Here is a 24,776-nt window from a genome sequence, read left to right as displayed (position 1 = left end):
CCTCATAGTTCTGAAGCTGCTACCACTAGTCATGACATAGATGATGAAATGCCAACAACGTTGTCTGCCACGGCCGATGCCCAGTGTGAAAGCAGAGGGCATGTACAATCGAAACCAAACCGTAAAAGGAATAAAAATATGAAATGTAAATCGTTGGAAGAGAAACTAAAACTTGGCAATATGCCATTTACGACACGGAGTGGCAAGGAACGGCTAAGGCCATGGCCTAACTTCATGACTAGTGGTGCAGCTTCAGATGACTAGGAAAGTCCTCCTCCTCCTCTCTCCCCGCCCAATAGGAAATTAAAGAGAGTTAGGCTGACACCGACTCAAAAAAGTCTGAATAAATTTCAGAAAAAAAAAACAGAAAAAAAATTCAGAAAATAAATCTGGAAAAAACTCATCCTTCTAAAGACATATCCCAAATCCCCACGGAGAGTTCGAGGGTGACGGTGGTTGTGATGCCGGACCTTCCCATCACTGTACGTGAAGAGGTGGCTCCTTCCACCATTTGCAGTACGCCCTCTGCATATGCTGGAAAGATCACCCACAGTCTAGTTCCAGATTTTATTAGTGAAGGTGATGTTGTACACCAGGAGGAGGATATTGATGTAGCTGGCACTGAGGAGGAAGTTGTCGAGGAGGATGGAGACTTGGTTTGCTTAAATGACGCACCAGGGGGGAATGAGGCACCCGTGGGGGAAAAAGTTGTTGTCCATAGGATAAAAAAGCCCATCGTCATGCCTGGACAAAGGACCAATAAATCCACCTCTGCGGTCTGGAATTTGTTTTATCCGCATCCGGACAACAAAAGTATTGCCATTTGTAGCTTATGTAAAACTCCAATAAGCAGGGGTAAGGATCTTGCCCACCTAGGGTCAACCTCACCTAAAGACTCGTCATGGTTCAGTGTTTAGTCCAGAAAGTGCGGCTAGCAGTCCAGCGACACCTAAATCACTTGGTCCTCCTTTTGGAGCAAAATGCCTGAAAAGCACACCACCAACTCCCTCCTCGACAAATTCCTCCTCGATCCGGATAGGGGGGAGTCCTGCAGTCCATCTCACCTGCATGAATGACTCCATAGATCCTCCGGAGGATCCTGCAGCACAACGCCTACTACTACTGCCGCTGCTGCTCCTGGAAGTCAGTCATCATCCCAGAGGGGAAGTCAGTCATCATCCCAGAGGGGAAGTCGTAAGACCGCTACGTCTTTCACTAAGCAATTGACCGTCCAACAGTCATTTTCCATGAGGATGAAATACGACAGCAGTCATCCTATGGCAAAGCGGATAACTGCGGCCTTGACAGCTATGTTGGTGTTAGATGTGCGTCCGGTGTCCACCATCAATGGAGTGGGATTTAAACGGTTGATGCAGGTATTGTGTCCCCGGTACCAAATTCCGTCTTGATTCCACTTCACTAGGCAGGCGATACCCGCGATGTACAGGGAGGTCAGAAAAAGTGTCCTCAGTGCCCTGAAAAATGCGGCTGTACCCACTGTACACTTAACTAGACATGTGGACAAGTGGATCAGGGCAAACTAAGGACTATATGACTGACAGCCCTCTGGGTAGATGCATCGCCTTCCGCAGCAGCAGCAGCATCTCCTGCATGCCAGCTCCTTCTTAGGCAGGCTACGCTGTGTATCACCGGTTTCAAGAAGAGGCACAACACCGACAACCTCTTAGAGAAACTGAGGGAAATCATCTCCCTGTGGCTTACCCCCCTTAGATTCTCCTGGGGATTTGTGGTGTCGGACAACGCCAGTATCATTGTGCGGGCATTAAACATGGGCAATTTCCAGCACGTGCCATGTTTTGCCCACACAATAAATTTGGTGGTGCAGCATTTCATAAAAAATGACAGGAGTGTGCAGGAGATGCTTGCGGTGGCACGCAAAATTTGCGGACACTTTCGGCATTCTGCCACAGCCTGCCGAAGGCTGGAGCGGGAGCAAAAACTCTGCAACCTGCCCTGCCATCAGCTGAAACAAGAGGTGGTGACGCGCTGGAACTCCACCCTCTATATGCTGCAGAGGATGGAGGAGCAGCAAAAGGCCATTCAAGCCTACACAGCCACCTACGACATAGGCAGAGGAGCGGGGCTGCACCTGACTCAAACGCAGTGAAGGCTGATTTCCGTGTTGTGCAAGGTTCTCCAGCCGTTTGAAGTAGCCACATGTGAAGTCAGTTCCGACACTAGTCAGGTGATTCCCCTGATCAGGCTGTTACAAAAGCAGCTGGAGAAAGTGAAGGAGGAGCTAAAGCAGAGCGATTCCGCAAAGCATGTCGCTATTGTGGATGAAGCCCTCCATACGCTTTGCCAGGATACGTGAGTGGTTAGTCTGTTAAAGTCTGAGGAATACATTTTGGCCACAGTGCTCGATCCTCGGTTTAAAGCGTATGTTGTGTCTCTGTTTCCGGCGGACACAAGTCTACAAAGGTGCAAAGACCTGCTGGTCAGGAGATTGTCATCTGAAGGGGACCGTGACACGGCCCCAGCTCCTCCTTCATTTTCTCCCACACCTGTGCCTGTGAGGAAACAGCTGCGATTTCCCACACAACCCGCTGGCGGGGATGCAGGGCAGGCAGGAGGGAGTTTGGACATCTGGTCCGGACTCAAGGACCTGCCAACGATTGCTGACATGTCTACTGTCTGTGCATTGAATGCTGTCAACATTGAAAAAATGGTGGATGATTACTTTGGTGACAGCATCCAAGTAGACATGTCAGACAGTCCTTACCTGTACTGGCAGGAAAAAAGGCAGTTTGGAAACCCCTGTACAAACTGGCTCTATTTTACCTTAGTTGTCCCCCCTCCAGTGTGTACTCCGAAAGAGTATTCAGTGCAGCGGGGAACCTGGTCAGTGAGCGGCGAAGGAGGTTGCTCCCGAAAAATGTTGAGAAAATGATGTTTATAAAAATGAATTATCACTTATTCAATGAAGACCAGGAATTGCCTCCAGAGATTATAACGGGACCTGTGATTGTGGAGTCCAGCGGGGACGAATTGATAATCTCTGAGAATGAGGAAGTACACACTGAAGGGGGCGAGGAATCAGAGGAGGATGATGATGATGATGAGTGACGATGACATCTTGTTGCTGTAGAGCCAGTTTATACAGGGAGATATTATGAATTGGTTTATTTTTTGTGGGGGCCCAAACAAACCAATCATTTCAGCCACAGTTTTGTAGGCCCTGTCGCTGAAATGTTTGGTTTGTTAAAGTGTGCATGTCCTATTTTCACAACATAAGGGTGGGTGGGAGGGCCCAAGGACAATTCCATCTTGCATCACCATTCATTATTCCTACTGCTGAGAGTCATTCATATGTGGGACTTGTCTTTTAAATGCATATAGCTGTTTGCATTCCACTGATTGCTGCACCTTCATGGGTGAGAATGTGATCTCCCTGACCTGGGGGAGTCAGGGCTGGGGCAGGAAGGCTCAATTACACTTCTTTTTGGGCGACTCAATTTTTTTTTACCTGTCTGGTCTGGTGCCCACTGCTGAGAGTCATTCGTATGAGGGTATTGTCTTTGAAATGCATATAACTCTTTGCATTCCACCTATTGCTGCACCTTCATGGGTGAGAATGTGATCTCCCTCACCTGGGGGAGTCAGGGCTGGGGCAGGAAGGCTCAATTACACTTCTTTTTGGGCGGCTGCAATTACACTTCTTTTTGGGCGGCTGCAATTACACTTCTTTTTGGGCGGCTGCAATTACACTTCTTTCTGGGCGGCTGCAATTACACTTCTTTGGGGGCACAGCTGAGACATTTTTTTAAATATGGCCATCCACAGGTTGTTCAGTCTGCCATTTGAGATTGGGATCTTTCATCACAGAGACTACACAACAGGGTCAGGATCAGCCAGGTTGTTAAACGGGGTTTCGACCATGAATCAATCACATCATAAAATTAATTAATAATCAATCAATCATAATTAGAATCAAGCCAGATAGGGGTCTTGTTAAATATTAAACTGACCAAAACAGATACACACACAACTAGTACTGCCTCATCTACCTGTCTGGTCTGGTGCCCACTGCTGAGAGGCAATTAAACTTCTTTTTGGGCGGCTGCAATTAAACTTCTTTGGGGGCACAGGGGCACTCCAGGGGCACAGGGGGTATCCTGTAGTGGGCTGCCACACATTTTTTTTAAATATGGCTATCCACAGGTTGTTCAGTCTGCCATTTAAAATTGGGATCTTTCATCACAGAGACCAACTGCACATCAGGGTCAGGATCAGCCAGGTTGTTAAACGGGGTTTCGACCATGAATCAATCACATCATACAATTAATTAATAATCAATCAATCATAATCAGAATCAAGCCAGATAGTTTAATATTTAACAAGACCCCTATCTGGCTTGATTCTGATTATGATTGATTGATTATTAATTAATTTTATGATGCGATTGATTCATGGTCGAAACCCCGTTTAACAACCTGGCTGATCCTGACCCTGATGTGCAGTTGGTCTCTGTGATGAAAGATCCCAATTTCAAATGGCAGACTGAACAATCTGTGGATAGCCATATTTAAAAAAAATGTGTGGCAGCCCACTACAGGATACCCCCTGTGCCCCTGGAGTGCCCCTGTGCCCCCAAAGAAGTTTAATTGCAGCCGCCCTCAAAAAAGTTTAGCCGCCCCCAAAGAAGTGTAATTGCAGCCGCCCCCAAAGAAGTGTAATTGCAGCCGCCCAAAAAGAAGTGTAATTGCAGCCGCCCCCAAAGAAGTGTAATTGCAGCCGCCCCCAAAGAAGTGTAATTGCATCTCAGTAGTGGGCACCAGACCAGACAGGTAGATGAGGCAGTACTAGTTGTGTGTGTATCTGTTTTAGTCAGTTTAATATTTAACAAGACCCCTGACTAAAACAGATACACACACAACTAGTACTGCCTCATCTACCTGTCTGGTCTGGTGCCCACTACTGAGATGCAATTACACTTCTTTGGGGGCGGCTGCAATTACACTTCTTGGGGGCGGCTGCAATTAAACTTCTTTGGGGGCGGCTGCAATTAAACTTCTTTGGGGGCGGCTGCAATTAAACTTCTTTGGGGGCGGCTGCAATTAAACTTCTTTGGGGGCGGCTGCAATTAAACTTCTTTGGGGGCACAGGGGCAATACTGTAGTGGGCTGCCACACATTTTTTTAAATATGGCTATCCACAGATTGTTCAGTCTGCCATTTGAGATTGGGATCTTTCAGCACGGAGACAAACTGCACATCAGGGTCAGGATCAGGCACATCATAATTAATAATCAATCAATCAATCAATATCAAGCCAGATAGGGGTCTTGTTAAATATTAAACTGACCAAAACAGATACACACACAACTAGTACTGCCTCATCTACCTGTCTGGTCTGGTGCCCACTGCTGAGAGGCAATTACACTTCTTTTTGGGCGGCTGCAATTACTTCTTTGGGGGATGCTGCAATTAAACTTCTTTGGGGGCACAGGGGCACTCCAGGGGCACAGGGGGTATCCTGTAGTGGGCTGCCACACATTTTTTTTAAATATGGCTATTCACAGATTGTTCAGTCTGCCATTTGAGATTGGGATCTTTCAGCACGGAGACAAACTGCACATCAGGGTCAGGATCAGGCACATCATAATTAATAATCAATCATAATCAATCAATCAATATCAGAATCAAGCCAGACAGGGGTCTTGTTAAATATTAAACTGACCAAAACAGATACACACACAACTAGTACTGCCTCATCTACCTGCCTGGTCTGGTGCCCACTGCTGAGAGGCAATTACACTTCTTTGGGGGCGGCTGCAATTACACTTCTTTGGGGGCGGCTAAACTTTTTTTTACCTATCTGGTCTGGTGCCCACTGCTGAGACTCATTTTTAATGAGGGTATTGTCTTTCAAATGCATATAGCTGTTTGCATTCCACTTGATTGCTGCACCTTCATGGGTGAGAATGTGATCTTCCTGACCTGGGGGGAGTCAGGGCTGGGGCAGGAAGGCTCAATTACACTTCTTTTTGGGCGGCTGCAATTACACTTCTTTGGGGGCAGCTGCAATTACACTTCTTTTTGGGCGGCTAAACTTTTTTTTACCTGTCTGGTCTGGTGCCCACTGCTGAGAGTCATTCGTATGAGGGACTTGTCTTATAAATGCATACAACTGTTTGCATTCCACTTGATTGCTGCACCAATCGCCCACTGCTGGTTGCAGCTCTCACCCTGCATTAATTTGGGAATCTGCCACTGCAGCCTTTTTTTTTGGAGCCTTGAAACTTTTAGGGATGCTGTACTAGCCGACACCTTTAGGTGGACTCTGGTCTGTCTTGTATCAAGCACAGTGGTCTCGTGTGCAAGAGATTGTTCTCTGTCCTCTTTTGGATTTGTGTCACCATCACCATCTTCATGGGTGAGAATGTGATCTCCCTGACCTGGGGGAGTCAGGGCTGGGGCAGGAAGGCTGCAATTACACTTCTTTTTGGGCGGCTAAAATTTTTTGTCAGCGGCTGCAATGAAACTTCTTTTTGTGCGGGTGCAATTAAACTTCTTTGTGGGCGGCTAAACTTTTTTGAGGGCGGCTGCAATTAAACTTCTTTGGGGACGGCTGCAATTAAACTTCTTTTTGGGCGGCTGCAATTAAACTTCTTTTTGGGCGGCTGCAATTAAACTTCTTTGGGGGCGGCTGCAATTAAACTTCTTTGGGGGCGGCTGCAATTAAACTTCTTTGGGGGCGGCTAAACTTTTTTGAGGGAGGCTTCAATGAAACTTCTTTGTGGGCGGCTGCAATTACACTTCTTTTTGGGCGGCTGCAATTACACTTCTTTGGGGGCGGCTGCAATTACACTTCTTTGGGGGCGGCTAAACTTTTTTGAGGGCGGCTGCAATTAAACTTCTTTGGGGACGGCTGCAATTACACTTCTTTTTGGGCGGCTGCAATTAAACTTCTTTGTGGGCGGCTGCAATTACACTTCTTTGGGGGCGGCTAAACTTTTTTGAGGGCGGCTGCAATTAAACTTCTTTGGGGACGGCTGCAATTACACTTCTTTTTGGGCGGCTGCAATTAAACTTCTTTGTGGGCGGCTGCAATTACACTTCTTTTTGGGCGGCTGCAATTACACTTCTTTTTGGGCGGCTAAAATTTTTTTTACCTGTCTGGTCTGGTGCCCACTGCTGAGAGTCATTCGTATGAGGGACTTGTCTTTGAAATGCATATAACTCTTTGCATTCCACTGATTGCTGCACCAATCGCCCACTGCTCCTCGGCTGCACTGTGTAAACAGTGCACAATCAAGCCAGTCTTGGTGCTTGTTTTGAGGTTGTAGCAGGGGAGTGCAGTTACGAGTCGTAACACCTTGAGAGAAGAAGATCAGTACTTCTCTACCGGCAAAGGACATCCTCCTCGACAGAGCGCGCAGCTTCACGAGGGACGCATGTGAAGCAGTGAGCAAAGGGAACACCCGCCTAGCGAGCCAGATCACCTGAATCCACCCTAGCGATCAATAGAGTTACAGAAGTCGCAGCCAGATAGAACTCTTCCAGCTGCCACCTAGTCATTGATTAGCCTCCTCCCCTCCACCCATTAGGCAATGATTGACGAGACGAATGGTAATAATAAATAATAAATGAATAATTACTAATCACCAAATTAAAAATCAGATGAAATTAATTAATTATAAATAATCATAATCAAGACAGATAGGGGTCTTATGAAATATTAAACTGACCAAAACAGATACACACTCTGCACCATCGAGCAGGTGATCACTGACATGCCAGGTGCAACGGTCTTTAGCACCCTGAATGCCAAGTGTGGGTTTTAGCAGATCCCTCTGGACAGAGCCTCTTCCATGCTTACTGCCTTCATGACCCCTATTGGGTGCTACGTCTTCCTACGCATGCCCTATGGCATCACCACGGGCAGCGAAGTTTTCCAGCGCTGCATGGAGCAACAGTTCGCTGGCTCTCCCTTTGACATCATCGCTGTCAGCATCCTTATCTGCACAGCCGGGTCCATCAGTTACTGCCACTGCTGCAACCAATGCTAGTGATGGTTACGCATGCACTATGGCATCACCACGGGCAGCAAAGTTTTCCAGCGCTGCATGGAGCAACAGTTCGCTGGCTCTCCCTTTGACATCATCGCTGTCAGCATCCTCCTTATCTGCACAGCCGGGTCCATCAGTTACTGCCACTGCTGCAACCAATGCTAGTGATGGTTACGCATGCCCTATGGCATCACCACGGGCAGCGAAGTTTTCCAGCGCTGCATGGAGCAACAGTTCGCTGGCTCTCCCTTTGACATCATCGCTGTCAGCATCCTTATCTGCACAGCCGGGTCCATCAGTTACTGCCACTGCTGCAACCAATGCTAGTGATGGTTTACATTACATCTTCCATCTGCCACCTTAAAATTGATTAGCCCACTCCCCTACACCCATTAGGCAATGATTTAGGAGACGACTGGTAATAATAAATGAATAATAATCACAAAATTAAACAATCAGATTACATTATCACACAATCAAGCCAGATAGGGGTCTTGTTGGATGTTAAAGTGATCAAAACAGTTACACACTTGCAGACAAACTCTGTGCTGCACAAAATGCCCACCGCTCCTTGGCTGCACATGGTAAACAGTGCATGATCAAGCCAGATAGGTATCTTTTATGGGCCTATTTATGGGCCTATTTTTTTTAAACTGCCATCATGTCTGCCGCTGCAGTGCCACTCTTACATGAGCCACGTGTTTGTGCCGCACACTTGTGTTGCTTAGCATAGTTATCCAGCTACCTCAGTGCAAACTTTTGCAATAAAAACAATATTGTGAGGTGTTCAGAATACACTGGAAATGAGTGTAAATGAATGTTATTGAGGTCAATATAGCGTAGGAGCAAAAAAAACCACCAAATTCTGCGATTTTAGCTGTTTTTATGCTTTGTTAACAAAAAAATCAGAACCCAAAACCCCAAAAAATCCAAACACAAAACACTTAGGAGGTGTTTTGCCAAAACCCATTAGAACCCAAAACCTCAAGGTAATCAGAACCCAAAACCCGAAAAGTGGCCGGTGCACATCTCTAGTATTAACGCGACACCTAAAAAGGGACTCACATATCCCCCACTTACCTACACATGATTACACAAGTCAATATAACTTATCATCTACATGCACGTGAACTGGGGATAGGCAAGTTGCAAGGAAATTTAAAGACAAAAAAAATACACACAGAAAGGGTAGAGGATAAGTGGAATTGCCTCCCATCAGAGTTTGTTGAGTCTAATGATGGATATAAACTAGTGCAGGGGTCCTCAAACTATTTTGCTCTGGGACCCCATCAGACAAAAAAAATAATTACATGACCCCAAGCAATTTACTGCAGAAGTTCATCACATCACATCACATCGCATGTGTAGGCAGCAGACAGCACATACATGGCAGCATTGTGGAGGCACAGAGTGATGGGATGAGTCTAATATACCATAACCCATCACATGACATGTGTGGTCAGCAGACAGCACAACAAGATGGGAGGAGTCTAATATAACAGACAATTCAACAGATTTATCAGACTCCTTGAATCACTGACTGAGATTAGAAAAGTCATCAGCCTGATGGTCAGCAACATGGAGTCGCGACCCCATGCTGAGAAGGTCGGGACCCATTTTGGGGTCAGGACCCACAGTTCGAGAACCGCTGCACTAGCGGATTTGCTCCATGAGATTTATTTACTAAAAGGTCGATTTTGTGCCTCTGTTGATCGATTTACAATCAATCTCAATCGATGTTGGACTTCCAGTGGCAACCCACACATTTAATGGTACATGAATTTTTATATTCATTTTTAAAACGTTAGTAAATTTGTGTTCTAGCCCTTAAAGTCGCACATCGATTAGATAGTTATTTAAGTTCGATGTTGAACGATTTTAAATCTAAGTACATTTTCCCCCATGAGAAATATCGGCAGTGTTTTTCCTCCCTGGCAAACAATATAGTGCATATACCAGTGGTTCCCAAACAGTGTACCATGGCACCCACTGGACACCTGCAGGGGTGCCTTGGATTGGTGGTCCAGGATGAATTCAGATTATTTATGGTGAATTAAATAGGAAAATCCAGAGATGTTGGCTGTCAATCTTGACCCTCACCACATAGTTGCATTTTAGGATGACATAAAATATATATATTTTTTTTATTTCGCCATTAAAAAAAAAAAATTTGGTCTAGGGTTACCATGAAAAAAATTCTGATACTCTGGAGACCCGTGATGCAAAAAATTTTGGGAACCCATGACATACAGATGGAGCCGGGCTCCCTCTTGCTGGGGAATCGCCAGAACATCACCGCTGGCGATCGCCAGCAGCCCGGCTCTCCATCTGACTGAGACGCACGTCTCAGTTTCCGTGCGGCGGGGCGACGGGAACCTGTCCGTCTCCGCTTCAGGGAGACGGACAGGGTTAAGGGGATGGGGGGTGCGGGGAGGCGGTGGGGACCCCAGGTGACCGCCGACAAGTCGGCGGGGACCCGGGGGAAGCCATCGGAAGGGGACGCATGCGCATCTCGTGCGTGCGTCCCCTTTCGCAGATACAGATGGCGGCGGGTGATGGCAGCTGGCGTCACCATCGCCATCCCCTGCAAAGAAGAGACCCGCTCCATCTGTACACACTGAAGGATATCATTTACTATATCATTCCATCCCAGCTCCTTACAAGCAATCGTTGACAATATAGGCAAAATTGCGCTGCATGTTCAGATGGCCGAAGACCTTGTAAATAAAAATGGAGCATACACACTGGACAATATTACAACCGATACTGCTCAGAAGGGTCAAAATGAGCGATCTTGTTTGTAATATCGCTTAATATGCACCCAGCTTTATACATTACAGCAATTTAAACATGCTTGGGACAGACCTACAGTAAGTTGTTACAAGGAGCAAAGGGTTTGGTTACTATAAGGTTAAAAAAAGGACAGACAAATGGGCCAAGCAGTTCTTTGTTCATGTTACTTTTAATACTTGTATGCTTAGATATGGTTCTAGTGCCATCTAGTGGATAGTTATTTACAATGAATTGCTGTTATTCTTAACGAGACCTGGTACATAAGCTTTTTAATTGCACTATGGTCAAGTTACGCTGAAGCTTTCTTCCAGATAATATCTGTAGGATAAGCTGCATCATCTAGATCTTAAATCATGCACACAGCTAATAGCTATATATATAAAAAAAAAATTCAGACAAAATAAAAAAATGAGAGGGGTTTAAAGCTAAGGTCCTTATCCCGGTTTAAAACTCGGCCTCAACAGTTAGAATGGGGTGAAAAGTGAGCAAACCACACTAGTGTATGCGCACCTTTAGATCACCGTAACTTGGTCAAAGGCAGTGGCTATTAAGGCTGATACTTAAGGCCCATACACACTAGTAGACTTTCATTTCAAAAGACTTTGCCAAAATCTTTGATAGATATATCTTTCACCAAAGTAGTGCGTACACACTAGACTATTTTCCTCAAAGAGCAAGAGATTTTCAGGAGGCGAAAGACTTTGCTGAAAATCTTTCATATACAAGGCTATTTACATAATGGGCTGGGTTTGAATTCCAAGGGTGGGAGCAGGGTCCATTTTAATCAGTGCATTCCTGTTCTTGGTGCCTGATTCAGAACGGATTGCTGGCAAAATCCCGCCCGTGTGCACGGCAAACATTTTATTTGTAGCCGTGCACGTAGGGAGAAAATTATTCACACCATCATGTCCATTACACATTATACCACATACTAGAACGCCCATTACACAATATGCCACACACCATTGGGTGATCGGCAGTGGGTGATAGTGATGGATAGCGGGTGACAGCAGTGTAAGGGTGGTGGATGAGGGTGACGGGCAGTGGGTGATAGTGACATATAGTGGGTGACAGCAGCATGAGGGTGATGGGCAGTGGGTGATAGCGATGGATAGTGGGTGACGGCAGCATAAGGGCGACATCGGTGTGAGGGTGATGAGCAGTGAGTGATAGTAATGGATAGTGGGTGACAGCAGCATGAGGGTGGTGGATGAGGGTGACGGGCAGTGGGTGACAGCAGCGTGAGGGTGATGGGCAGTGGGTGATGGTGACGGATTGTGGGTGACGGCAGCATAAGGGTGGCCGGTGATGGTGACGGATAGTGTACTGGCTGGGGGGGCACATGCCATCCTGCCACCCGACACAGTCCGCTACTGGAACTTGGGCCCCTAGGATTATGGGGCCCTAGGGCAACTGCCCATCAAGCCCTTGCATTAAGATGTCCCTGAATATATACATTGCTAGCCTGTGCCAGCAATGTATATATTACTTGCTAATACGTAATCATTGGTGCCCTGTGGCACCAATAATATATACATTGCTGGTCTGTGCCAGCAATGTATATATTACTGGCTTATTAATAACATTGGTGCCCAGTGGTGCCAGCAATGTATATATTAATGGATTATTAATAACATTGGTGCCCAGTGGTGCCAGTAATATATACATTGCTGACCTGTGCCAGCAATGTATATATTACTGCATTATAAACATTACTGGTGGCCAGTGGTGCCATCAATATACACATTGCTGGCATGTGCCAGCAATGTATATATTACTGGCTTATTAATAACATTGGTGCCCAGTGGTGCCAGCAATGTATATATTAATGGATTATTAATAACATTGGTGCCCAGTGGTGCCAGTAATATATACATTGCTGACCTGTGCCAGCAATGTATATATTACTGCATTATAAACATTACTGGTGGCCAGTGGTGCCATCAATATACACATTGCTGGCATGTGCCAGCAATGTATATATTAATGGATTATTAATAACATTGGTGCCCAGTGGTGCCAGTAATATATACATTGCTGACCTGTGCCAGCAATGTATATATTACTGCATTATAAACATTATTGGTGGCCAGTGGTGCCATCAATATACACATTGCTGGCATGTGCCAGCAATGTATATATTAATGGATTATTAATAACATTGGTGCCAGTAATATATACATTGCTGACCTGTGCCAGCAATGTATATATTACTGGCTTATTAATAACATTGGTGCCCAGTGGTGCCAGTAATATATACATTGCTGGCATGTGCCATCAATGTATATATTAATGGATTATTAATAACATTGGTGCCTAGTGGTGCCAGTAATATATACATTGCTGACCTGTGCCAGCAATGTATATATTACTGCATTATAAACATTATTGGTGGCCAGTGGTGCCATCAATATACACATTGCTGGCATGTGCCAGCAATGTATATATTAATGGATTATTAATAACATTGGTGCCCAGTGGTGCCAGTAATATATACATTGCTGACCTGTGCCAGCAATGTATATATTACTGGCTTATTAATAACATTGGTGCCCAGTGGTGCCAGTAATATATACATTGCTGACCTGTGCCAGCAATGTATATATTACTGCATTATAAACATTATTGGTGGCCAGTGGTGCCATCAATATACACATTGCTGGCATGTGCCAGCAATGTATATATTAATGGATTATTAATAACATTGGTGCCCAGTGGTGCCAGTAATATATACATTGCTGACCTGTGCCAGCAATGTATATATTACTGCATTATAAACATTATTGGTGGCCAGTGGTGCCATCAATATACACATTGCTGGCATGTGCCAGCAATGTATATATTAATGGATTATTAATAACATTGGTGCCAGTAATATATACATTGCTGACCTGTGCCAGCAATGTATATATTACTGGCTTATTAATAACATTGGTGCCCAGTGGTGCCAGTAATATATACATTGCTGGCATGTGCCATCAATGTATATATTAATTGATTATTAATAACATTGGTGCCTAGTGGTGCCAGTAATATATACATTGCTGACCTGTGCCAGCAATGTATATATTACTGCATTATAAACATTATTGGTGGCCAGTGGTGCCATCAATATACACATTGCTGGCATGTGCCAGCAATGTATATATTAATGGATTATTAATAACATTGGTGCCCAGTGGTGCCAGTAATATATACATTGCTGACCTGTGCCAGCAATGTATATATTACTGGCTTATTAATAACATTGGTGCCCAGTGGTGCCAGTAATATATACATTGCTGACCTGTGCCAGCAATGTATATATTACTGCATTATAAACATTATTGGTGGCCAGTGGTGCCATCAATATACACATTGCTGGCATGTGCCAGCAATGTATATATTAATGGATTATTAATAACATTGGTGCCCAGTGGTGCCAGTAATATATACATTGCTGACCTGTGCCAGCAATGTATATATTAATGGATTATTAATAACATTGGTGCCCAGTGGTGCCAGTAATATATACATTGCTGACCTGTGCCAGCAATGTATATATTACTGGCTTATTAATAACATTGGTGCCAGTAATATATACATTGCTGACCTGTGCCAGCAATGTATATATTACTGCATTATAAACATTATTGGTGGCCAGTGGTGCCATCAATATACACATTGCTGGCATGTGCCAGCAATGTATATATTAATGGATTATTAATAACATTGGTGCCCAGTGGTGCCAGTAATATATACATTGCTGACCTGTGCCAGCAATGTATATATTAATGGATTATTAATAACATTGGTGCCCAGTGGTGCCAGTAATATATACATTGCTGACCTGTGCCAGCAATGTATTTATTACTGGCTTATTAATAACATTGGTGCCCAGTGGTGCCAGTAATATATACATTGCTGGCATGTGCCATCAATGTATATATTAATGGATTATTAATAACATTGGTGCCTAGTGGTGCCAGTAATATATACATTGCTGACCTGTGCCAGCAATGTATATATTACTGGCTTATTAATAACATTGGTGCCCAGTGGTGCCAGTAATATATACATTGCTGACCTGTGCTAGCAATGTATATATTACTGGCTTATTAATAACATTGGTGCCCAGTGGTGCCAGTAATATATACATTGCTGACCTGTGCCAGCAATGTATATATTACTGCATTATAAATATCATTGGTGGCCAGTGGTGGCAGAAATATATACATTGCTGGCATGTGCCAGCATGTATATATCACTGCCTTTAACATTGGTGGTCAGCGGAGGAGCAGGGAGGATGCGGCCAGTGGGCTGGGGGCGGGGCGTTCGGCTGGGGGGGCGGGGCGCTCCGACGTGCTGCTGTGTACTGTAGCCTGGAGGAGGGGGAGAGGAGGCTGCGCTGCGTGCATATCTGCAGCCTGTGACCGGACAGCGTGGGAGCGAGGAGGGGTGAGTATAAGCAGGGGGGGGGAGCGGGCGGTCAGCTGGGCTGAAAGTCTGTGATCTTTCAGCCCGGCTGCCGTACACATTTAGCGATGATGGCTAAAAAACCAGCCATCATCGCTAGATGTGCTGGTAAAACCAGCAGACTGACCACCTCGCTAGCGATGATGCGGGAGCGCGCATCATCGCTAGTCGGGGATCTCTGGCCCATACACACTAGGCGATTTTCAGCTGAAAATCGTCAAGTGTGTATGGGCCTTTAGCCCACTGGCTTTCCCTTTTTAAACAATATGGCCATTTTCGACCAATTGGAACAACCGATCGTTTGAAACCTGTCCGTGTGTGCGCATGATAATGATGCAATATGCATACCTGCTATTCGTTGATCTTGCTTGCAGATCCCTTTGGCAAAAATTCAAGAAAAAGAGAAAGATGCTAATGTTAGACACACAACTATGAAAATATATATTTGTAATAAAACTTCAGTTTTATTGGTATCAATTTAAAAAGGTGACAAATGTGCGCTAGGAATATAGAGACCCAATCACGTGTATATGAATACCCTATGTGCAGACAGATGACAAATTAACACGAATATTTGTGTAATAAGCCCCCAAACAACTAACAAGGAGATCCCTTAGAGGCTGACGGTCGGTTCAGACAGGAACCAGGGGACATTTAAACCTGTTTGTGGCTCAATATTAATACTTCAGTAGTGTTCCTTCTAGGAACCAAACGGGGCAGGGCGCTGGAGGGGCAGACCAGGCACGTCAACGTCACTAAAGGGGGCGTGCCTGGGCCGCCGCATCACTGAAGGGGGCGTGCCCGGCCGTAACTACGTCCCTGAGCTGCCGGGAAAGCGCCGTGCACCGCAATCTATGGTGGCGCTGGGCTTCACTGGTGCACTCCGGAGGGCAGGCAGCTGGCTGTTTTTGCGGGGCGCTGCTAGAGGGGCAGGGCGCATTCTGCCCTTTAAAAATCGGGAAGGGCGCAGTGCCCCGCTAAAACAGCCTAGCGGGAACACTACTTCAGGGAGGTACCTACCAGTACATTCCCCCCAGTGGAAAGATCTCTGCCTATGGTTGATTGTCGGTCCAGGCAGGAACCATTAGGTCAGAGAAGATTCCCTCTATGGAAATTACACATTACGTCAGGAAAATAAATATATAAGGAACACCGATAGCACTACCTCTGAATTCCATCTATCTGCACCCATTCCTACCTCAACCCCTAGAACCCTATCAAGGCACATCTGGTAAAATACGGTGACAACTAGCACAGCCAAGGCCTGAATTTTTAACACTATTACACTTTTTCTTCTCTTTATGAACACACAGTAAATGTTGTTAACCCCTTCCCGACATTTGACGTACATTTACGTCATGGCCGGGATGTACTTCCCGACACATGGCATAAATGTACGTCATGCCTTTGAATTGTCACCGCGTCTACAGACGCGGTGACAGAGGGACGATGTCTGCTGTCCCTGACAGCAGACATCCTCCCTCATTGCCCAGGGGGGGCAGCGATGCCCCCCGTCATGGGCGATCGCTGCGATTGGCTGTTCAAACGTGAACAGCCAAAAGCAACGTTTAATGTGTGATGTGTAAAATTTAGACTCTGCTGCCCCCTAGTGTCCAAAAAAATTAAAGGAGGTTGAAATAATGATGTAATAATAAAGTTTAGATATGGTTTATGTTAGTTATTAACTATTTTGAGTGGTATGATTATTTGTCTCACAAGCAGAAAATTTTACATTTTGCAAATAGCAAAATGTTCCATTTTTTTACGACATTTTGGTATTTTTCACAAAAAAAAAAAACTGTATCGACCAAAATTTACCACTAATTTAAAGTACAATGTGTCACGGGAAAACAATCTCAAAATCACTGGGATAAGTAAAAGCAAAAAAAAAGTTATCCCCACTTAAGTGATACATGTCAGATTTGAAAAAAAGGCCTCTGTCAGGAAGGCAAAAACAGGCTGCGTCGGGAAGGGGTTAATGTCAAAATTTTTATTATTTATTACTATTATTTAACCCCTCAGGGAATTCCCTTCACGTTCCCCAAAAAAGGAAACAAAGGGACCTTTTTAAATGAAATAAAAGTGAAGTTTTATACCAAATATCTGTCTTTCATAGGTGGGCGTCTAACATTGGCATCTCTCTTTTTCTTGAATTTTTGTATTTACTTATTTGCCTCAGACTGCACCCCTGCAAATAAAATTAAAACAATAATGCGGACTATAGCCAAAATTGAAGGGCTAAAATATTAGTGTGCAGACTCAGACTGTTCTTTCTCATTGATCCCTACGGCATGCAGAAAGATAACCTGTGTTGCAGGATTTGGCATGCATCGTTCTGCTAGTCATGAAGAACGATATGCTAATGTTATGCAGTAGTTAAACTACCCATCCAATCCTCTGATAGGTTACACAATCCTTTTGCGTGTGCGCATGATATCGTTTGGACAGGAGTTTTCTGGATTTTAAGAGGAATTGTGGACATACTGGATTGTTCATAGAATCGTCCCGTGCATGGGGACATTTATTTTGGTTCAGGTCCGCTGCAGTAGGACTGCGTATATCCAAACGCAGCTTGCTTTATTCCAATGGCCTCCCACCATTCAGTATTACGTACAGTATTGCGTTTTAAACATCTATGTACAGTATGCATATAACTTACCAGCGCCATTAGTCACAGTTGTACAGTAACGGGACATCTGCAAAGCAGGGAAGACGTGTCATCTCTTCATTCACAGCAATGGCGGTCCTGCGGGAATAAAGAGGCAGGAAACAATTAGGTGGGAGAAGATAACGAACCAACTGATTCTAATAACGAGAAGCGAGGGGAATTGCTTTTAATGTAGAGGTTCCCAAACTCTGGCAGGTTTTCAGGATATCCATGATTGAGTCCAGATGATTAAATCAAATTGACTGCGAGTCGTCTACAGTCACTGATTTTCCTAAAAACTGGACTGTCGTGGCGGAGTTTGGGAATCGGACTTATTCCCCTTTCACGCATAAGGCCCCGGTCTTTGATCTAGCAGGCGGAGCCGCACACTCATCCCACTCTGCCACCCCTGAGCCCGGCAATGCATGAGGGATAGGACGTCTGTCCACCACTTATATAGGGGTCACAGCGGTGCCACGTGACTGCCCATATAGTGTAGGGGGGGGGGGGGGGGAGGCCAGGCCTGCCGACGTCACTGTTTTGGGTGGTCCCGTGCCGCCAACGTTACAAAAGTGGAGTGTCCGGGCTGCGCATTATGATATACATTGTTTCAATCTACTCCTTTAATATAAAATGAATAAACCACTAAATGATCTGGTTGATCACATAATGTGTCACAATTAGGAGAAGCATTTACCTCCTAATAAATAATGTTTGTGGCACACCATTATTGATTGATAGAACAATACCAGCACATTTATTGTTTACATTTCCTTAAGGCCGCCATACACTATGCGATTTGGTCCCGATTTTACCCGATCCAGATGTATCGGGCAGTGAAATCAGACCAAATCGCAGGTTTTGACACCCGGTCCGTCCCGATGCGCGGTCCCGTGCGCATCGGGTCAGAGTCGGGACGTCGGACCGGCTGCACATAAGATAAATCTTATGTGCAGCCGTGGGGACTCTGAGGACGCCGGCGAGGGAGGGGGGCGGCAGGGGGAGCCGGAGCAGGGAGCTGTCATGCTCCGTCCGGGTAGGGGGTGGGGGGGGACACCCCTTTAGTAGTGTGGACGCTGCGGGGGACACAGGCGGCAGTGACATAGAGCCGGGCGGGGGGAGCCGGGAGCTTTCGGCACTGAAAAAAAAAAGCCCATACAATGAATGGGCAGCCTGTGATTGGCTGAGCGCTCTCTCAGCCTGTCAGCAATTGGCTAAGAGAGCGCTCAGCCAATCACAGGCTGCCCATTCATTGTATGGGCTTTTTTTTTTCAGTACTGACAGCTCCCGGCTTCCCCCGCCCGGCTCTATGTTACTGCCGCCTGTGACCCCCGCAGCGTCCGCACTACTAGCAGCGTGCGTCCGTCCCCCCAGCCGACTTGCAGCATCCCCCGCCCGCCACCTCGGTGTCCCCGGCCCCCCTGCTCGCTCCACATTGCAGCTCCCCAGGAGTTGCAAATGACACATCGCATGCGATGTATCATTTGCAAAACTTGGCACATCAAGTGCCAAATCGTATGTCCCCCTCCCGGGGAGCTGCAGGGGGAAATCAGGTCCTACTTGTCCTTAGGACAAGTCAGACTAATGTATGGGAGCCTTAACCTGCCCATCTGGAGCCCCACTCTGTGAGAATTGTATATGCGAGGCCACATCCCCCATTTTTTCTGCTATGGGGGCATGACCAGCTCTCTGAGAGCTGCTGGCCATGCCTCCAGCCTATCGGAATAGACGCTGTGCCATATATACACGTCACCAGCAGTGCCAGTTGCACAATGACCCCAATAACCACAGTAATGCCATAAACACAATGCCCCCCAGTACTGCCAGATAAACAATGCTCGTCCGATTGTGGTGCCATTCTAAATAAATATGTCCGCCTATCAAAGCTCTGATTGGCGGACGGGCGGCCCAGTCACAGGGATGCACAGTGAGGGGTAGGAGAGACACGTGATACGCTCTCCTTCCCTCAGGCTCAGAGGGAGAACTTAGAAGGGAAGTGGCTGCATATAATAGATGGGCAAGCGGGCGGCAGAGTGGTTGAGCCACCCGATTCGCTGCCGCGAGCTACGGATAGCTCGCAAGCAACGGGTTGGCGACCACTGATCTAGATCTTCTAAGTGCACCACGCACATATATTCTCTCTCTTTTTTCAAAGTATATTCTGCTCATTGTCTAGTGGTAGCACACAACTCCACCAAATCTACTACTAGCATGACATATACTAGGAGGTTCAACTGTGATGAGATCACATACTCAGTGCGACTGGCCAAAACCCCCCCTCATGTTTTACCCAGGAAATTCCCAGGTCGAACATGTTCACACTGAACCCGATGTCTACTGTGTATGCCCACTGGGGCTGCCACACTAGAGATGCTGCTGGCCCGCTCCTTCTGTGTCGGCACCAATGACTGGTGCTTCTTCTGCTGCAGCTGCCTCACTAGTGCTGTGGCTTTCCCACACTGGGCCAGATGTACTAAGCTTGAAAAGTGATAAAATGGAGAGTGATAAGCCACCAACCAATCAGCTCCTACCTGTCATTTTTCAAACCCTGCTTATGACATGGCAGGTAGGAGCCGATTGGCTGGTGGTTCATCACTCTCCATTTTACCACTTTTCAAGCTTAGTACATCTGGCCCTTTGTCCCTTTCAGTGTCTGCCCCAATGACAGTTGCTGCAGCTCCCAAACAGTCATGTGCTCGGTGCCTACATTTGAATTCATCTGCAGGCGGAACTAACAGCCAATCAAAACACTTTTCTGACAACCTGCGTCATAAACGTGCACACTGCCAACAACCTGGGTCATTCTGGGGGAAAATCATGATAAAGAGCAAGGCTGGTGACCAGGGTCACCTGTCCCTGGTTGAGTCTGTTGACGATCGGCCAAATCCAAGTCGAGCCACCTGCCACGACAAAATACCTTGGTTTTTGGTGTATGCGTGAAAGGGGTAGAAGTGAGCGCCAATGTTGTGTTTTACCACAGAAACCACGTTGATGAAATGCTAGCCGGCGCTTGCTGTTATGGTATAGTAGGTCAAAAATGTCTAGGTCAATGGTCACTAGATCGAAACCTATAAATGGCTATAAAATGTACATGTGATGCATCGCATGCGTTCCTGCCGCCTGGAAGGGTCCAGTGGGTCTCTACCCGATTTTTAAAACAATAGCCAAGTCCACAGTTGCTCTGTTGTTGTATTCAGTAAAAAAAATATAATACGTGTTCCCATAATATATCATTTATTTTCAGCAACCACCATTTGTTTTGTTTTTCACCCCATCTGCTTTACGAGTGACCTATAACTACAGCGCTCTATAGGAAACGTCCCTTTTATAAGAGGCGGACCATAGACCTATAAGTTATCTTTTTATTCACACAGGCGATAAGAGTTACACACTCGCTCAGCGATGATTAAAGCACACTATGAAGCAGAGAGAGAGAGAGATTTCAAATCTGGCCCGGTGCAGCCGGTGAGGACCGCACTTGAAAATCTAATTTGTAAAATGTGATGAACCGTACATTCCTGGTATGTCAGAACAGCTGTTAAACTCAGTAACACATTTATAATTTGCTGAATGGTCACTAACACATTTCTGCAAGCAGTTCCAGGTCCTGCACTCCATTAAGGAAATAAATTGCAAGATATACAAGTCACAACCTAAATTAGGAAACCGTTAACATAGAGCCTCTCACAAGTGTGCTGGGTTCCCAATAAGGTACAGTAGCACTTGGCTTAAGGTTATGAAAATCTGTTAGAGGGACGATTCATTATATTGTTCCGTCATAGACTCCGGGATTTATTAATGATCGAGAAAGAAAACCATATCACAGGTATTTGGAAGAGAATAAATGATTTGTTTACCGTGTCAACATAGTGCTACAAATAATAGTGTCTACACACAGTGTGCAAGCCAATTTCCTGCCACACTAGTGACAAGACATCCTATGAATGCTGGGCTGGGATACCGTCATTACATTGACAAGCATTGGATCGACCACTGAAGGTTGAAATAGCTTAAGGTGCCCATACACTTATCCGATTTGGGACGATTTAACCCGATCCATCGAGAAATCAGGTGTGTTTGACATCCCACCCAATCCGATGCATGTTGCTGTGCACATCGGCTCGGACCCCACTGTAGGTTTAATCTGTCGGATTGGACCCATCAGCGGCACATCACGGGTGCTTTTTAGCACCCATGATGAGTTGGGTCCGATCAGTAGATGTGTGCCAGTGGCGAAGCACCGACGGCACACACCTACTGTAGGTGAAGAGGTGAGCAGTGATGGGGTCCAGGCTGTGCTGAACACCCAGGGGTTTGGGTGCAGCATTGCCGCAGAGTGGGCAGTCTGCAGTGTCCAGGAATTGCTGATCAGACACTGCCGACAGCGGCGGGAGAACTGAAAAAAAATGTAAAAGTGCTCTCTCTCAGCCAATCAGCAGCCTTGTTGCCGATTGGCTGAGGGAGAGAGCGCACTCCACCAATCAGCGACCGGACTATCTTTTGAATTTTTAAAAAAAATTCTGCTGCTGCTGTCCGCAGTTTCCACTCAGCACTTCCCGGACACTGCGTGGTGACTCCTCCGCCACTGCACGCACAGCCCGGACCCTATGCTGCAAAGTCTGTTTGTTTTTTATTCTCATGCCCCAGTAGCTCCCCAGAAATTTACATGGGATAAATTGCATGTAAATTCCGGTCTGAATCAGGCACTAAGTCTTCAAGGCCCCCAAGCCGTCCCAGTTTTAAGGATATCCCTGCAAAAGCACAGATTAAACTGAGGTACCATATAAGCCTCCTGTGCTCAAGCAGGGAAATCCTTAAAACCTGGACTGTTAATGAGGGCTGAGTTTAGGAACCTCTAGACCAGGCATGTCCAAACTGTGGCCCTCCAGCTGTTGTGAAACTACACATCCCAGCATGCCTTGCCATAGTTTTAGCATTACCTATTAGCAAAGCTGTAGAAAGGCATGCTGGGATGTGTAGTTTTACAACAGCTGGAGGGCCACAGTTTGGACATGCCTGCTCTAGACAAATTATTTTGCAATTAAGCATGCCGGTGCATTCCAAGTGACTCAACGCCATGTCCATATGTCATGAATGGGGAATGACCAGCAACATATAGAGCAGGGGTTCTCAAATTCGGTCCTCAGGACGCCACACAGTTCACGTTTTCCAGGTCACCCGGCAGGTGCATTCATTACTCATTGGCACATATTTTAAAAGATCCACAGGTGGAGCTAATTATTTCACTTGTGATTCTGTGAGGAGACCTGCAAAACATGCGCTGTGTGGGGTCCTGAGGACTGAGTTTGAGAACCTGTGCACTAGATGTTATGTTTTTTGTTTTTCCTATGACAAACACTACCATTAACCAGAAAAGATACTAACAGCAGCATGGATGGGAGAGGGACTGGCGTTACTGCCTCACAGCACAGAGGCCATGGGTTTACACTAATTCCTGCTAATGACTCATTTATGTGTGGAGTTTGTATGTTCTCCCCATGCATGCAGGTTTCATGCGGATATATAACATGTATACTACTCCCAATAATTATGCATTAAAGCTAATCACCACTAGTGATAGTCCCCTCCCTCCATGACACAGTACCCATTGCACCTGCAGCACAGGCCATAGGGTTACAGAAGGTCCACTAGACGACATTATCACTGCACTGTCATCTGCTCCACGTGAGGCTGGGTCCAGCCGACGGCCACCACTTACCCGGGCCTCCATGGTGTGCGTGGTGCACAGAGCCAGGCAATTGGGCAGAATTACCGCAGCTTCCCCGGGCCTGCTCGCCTGATCGCCTGATCCGCCTGGCTGGGCCTCTGAGGGGCGGAGCATGCGCAGTGGACTCCGGCGCCCGGCTGGAGGCAAACACGTGACCTATCATCACGGCCAGAGTGTATGTATGCGGTATGTACATGCAATCTCTCCAGTCAGCCCTTTCTGTGTGCACTGCTGCTATACCTCTGGCTAATGACAATCAGCTAAGAACAAATTAACTTTATATCTATTACTGTACAACCATGTCTCAGAGGTTATCCTTGGAATTGTGTTTATTTATACTACTATTGCACAGTACAATTATATGCTGCAGTTCTGCAGGCAAAATATGTTATTATTACTAGTTAAATGGATATAACAGTATGCTGGGGTTACCTCAGCCCATCTCACACAGTAACCTTTTTGCCAGTGCAATGGCCTACCTATATATTATGACTGTCCAGCCTCATATTTTTCAGGCATTGGAAGAGTGTCAAGGGTCTGCAGCATGCACCCCCATTTTCACTGCATTCCCAAACATGCCAGTGGCGGATCCAGGGGTGGAGCTGCACGCAGTACAGTCCAACATTCATATATGGGAGCCACATAAATGACATTGATGGGACAGCACAATCTTGGTTTAATGTAAGCACTCACAGGCAGGTCCCTCTTTCCCTGGTCTACTCCTAGCACTATTCCAGTCAAGGTGCTCTAGCTGGTGTAGTGTGCTAGGGGTCCCCCACAAGTTTGTTGTTCAGGGGCTCTACATGCCTTAATTTGTCCGTGTCTGTGATGGGCGATTTGTGTGTCCCCATAGATGCAGCAAGCCGCCTGATGGTGAATCAGTGATCCAGTGCTGTGTCATACAACGCTGGACGGATTACTATTGCAGCAGGAGGTGTCTGCTGGTTATAGAGGCCTCCTGCTGCATTGCCATATAGAGTTATCACTGCTGCTTACAGCTATAAAATGGGGGTCATAAAGCGCAATGGAATATGCTGCGCAATATAAGGAACTGACATCCTGTAAAACCGAGACAATATCCAAGCGAATAGGTAAAATAATGGTGGGTTTAGGGCTTATTG

The 24,776-nt window shown here is 46.0% G+C and overlaps 1 protein-coding gene across 6 annotated transcripts in view; it reads right to left on the bottom strand.

The window, feature by feature from the left end:
- Positions 1–23,825, bottom strand: part of TDRD15 (tudor domain containing 15) — a 41,171-nt gene extending 17,346 nt beyond the window's left edge. Inside the window, exons 1-3 of one of the 6 annotated variants that reach the window (XM_083178613.1) lie at positions 23,733–23,825; positions 17,940–18,026; positions 15,629–15,658 (exon numbers count right to left, since the gene is read on the bottom strand). In XM_083178613.1, coding sequence (XP_083034739.1) covers positions 15,629–15,658; positions 17,940–17,976 — 67 coding nt within the window. In that variant the 5' untranslated portion in view covers positions 17,977–18,026; positions 23,733–23,825. Of the gene's footprint in view, positions 1–15,628; positions 15,659–17,939; positions 18,027–23,541 lie in introns of all 6 variants that reach the window. The other 5 variants (XM_083178611.1, XM_083178615.1, XM_083178614.1 and 2 more) reach the window with 5 other exon arrangements.
- Positions 23,826–24,776: the final 951 nt, after the last annotated feature.

The sequence above is a fragment of the Crinia signifera genome, chromosome 3 (genome assembly GCF_055691185.1).
Source record: "Crinia signifera chromosome 3, ASM5569118v1, whole genome shotgun sequence".
Taxonomy (NCBI): Eukaryota; Metazoa; Chordata; class Amphibia; order Anura; family Myobatrachidae; genus Crinia; species Crinia signifera.
This window is presented reverse-complemented; position numbering and strand designations above follow the sequence as displayed.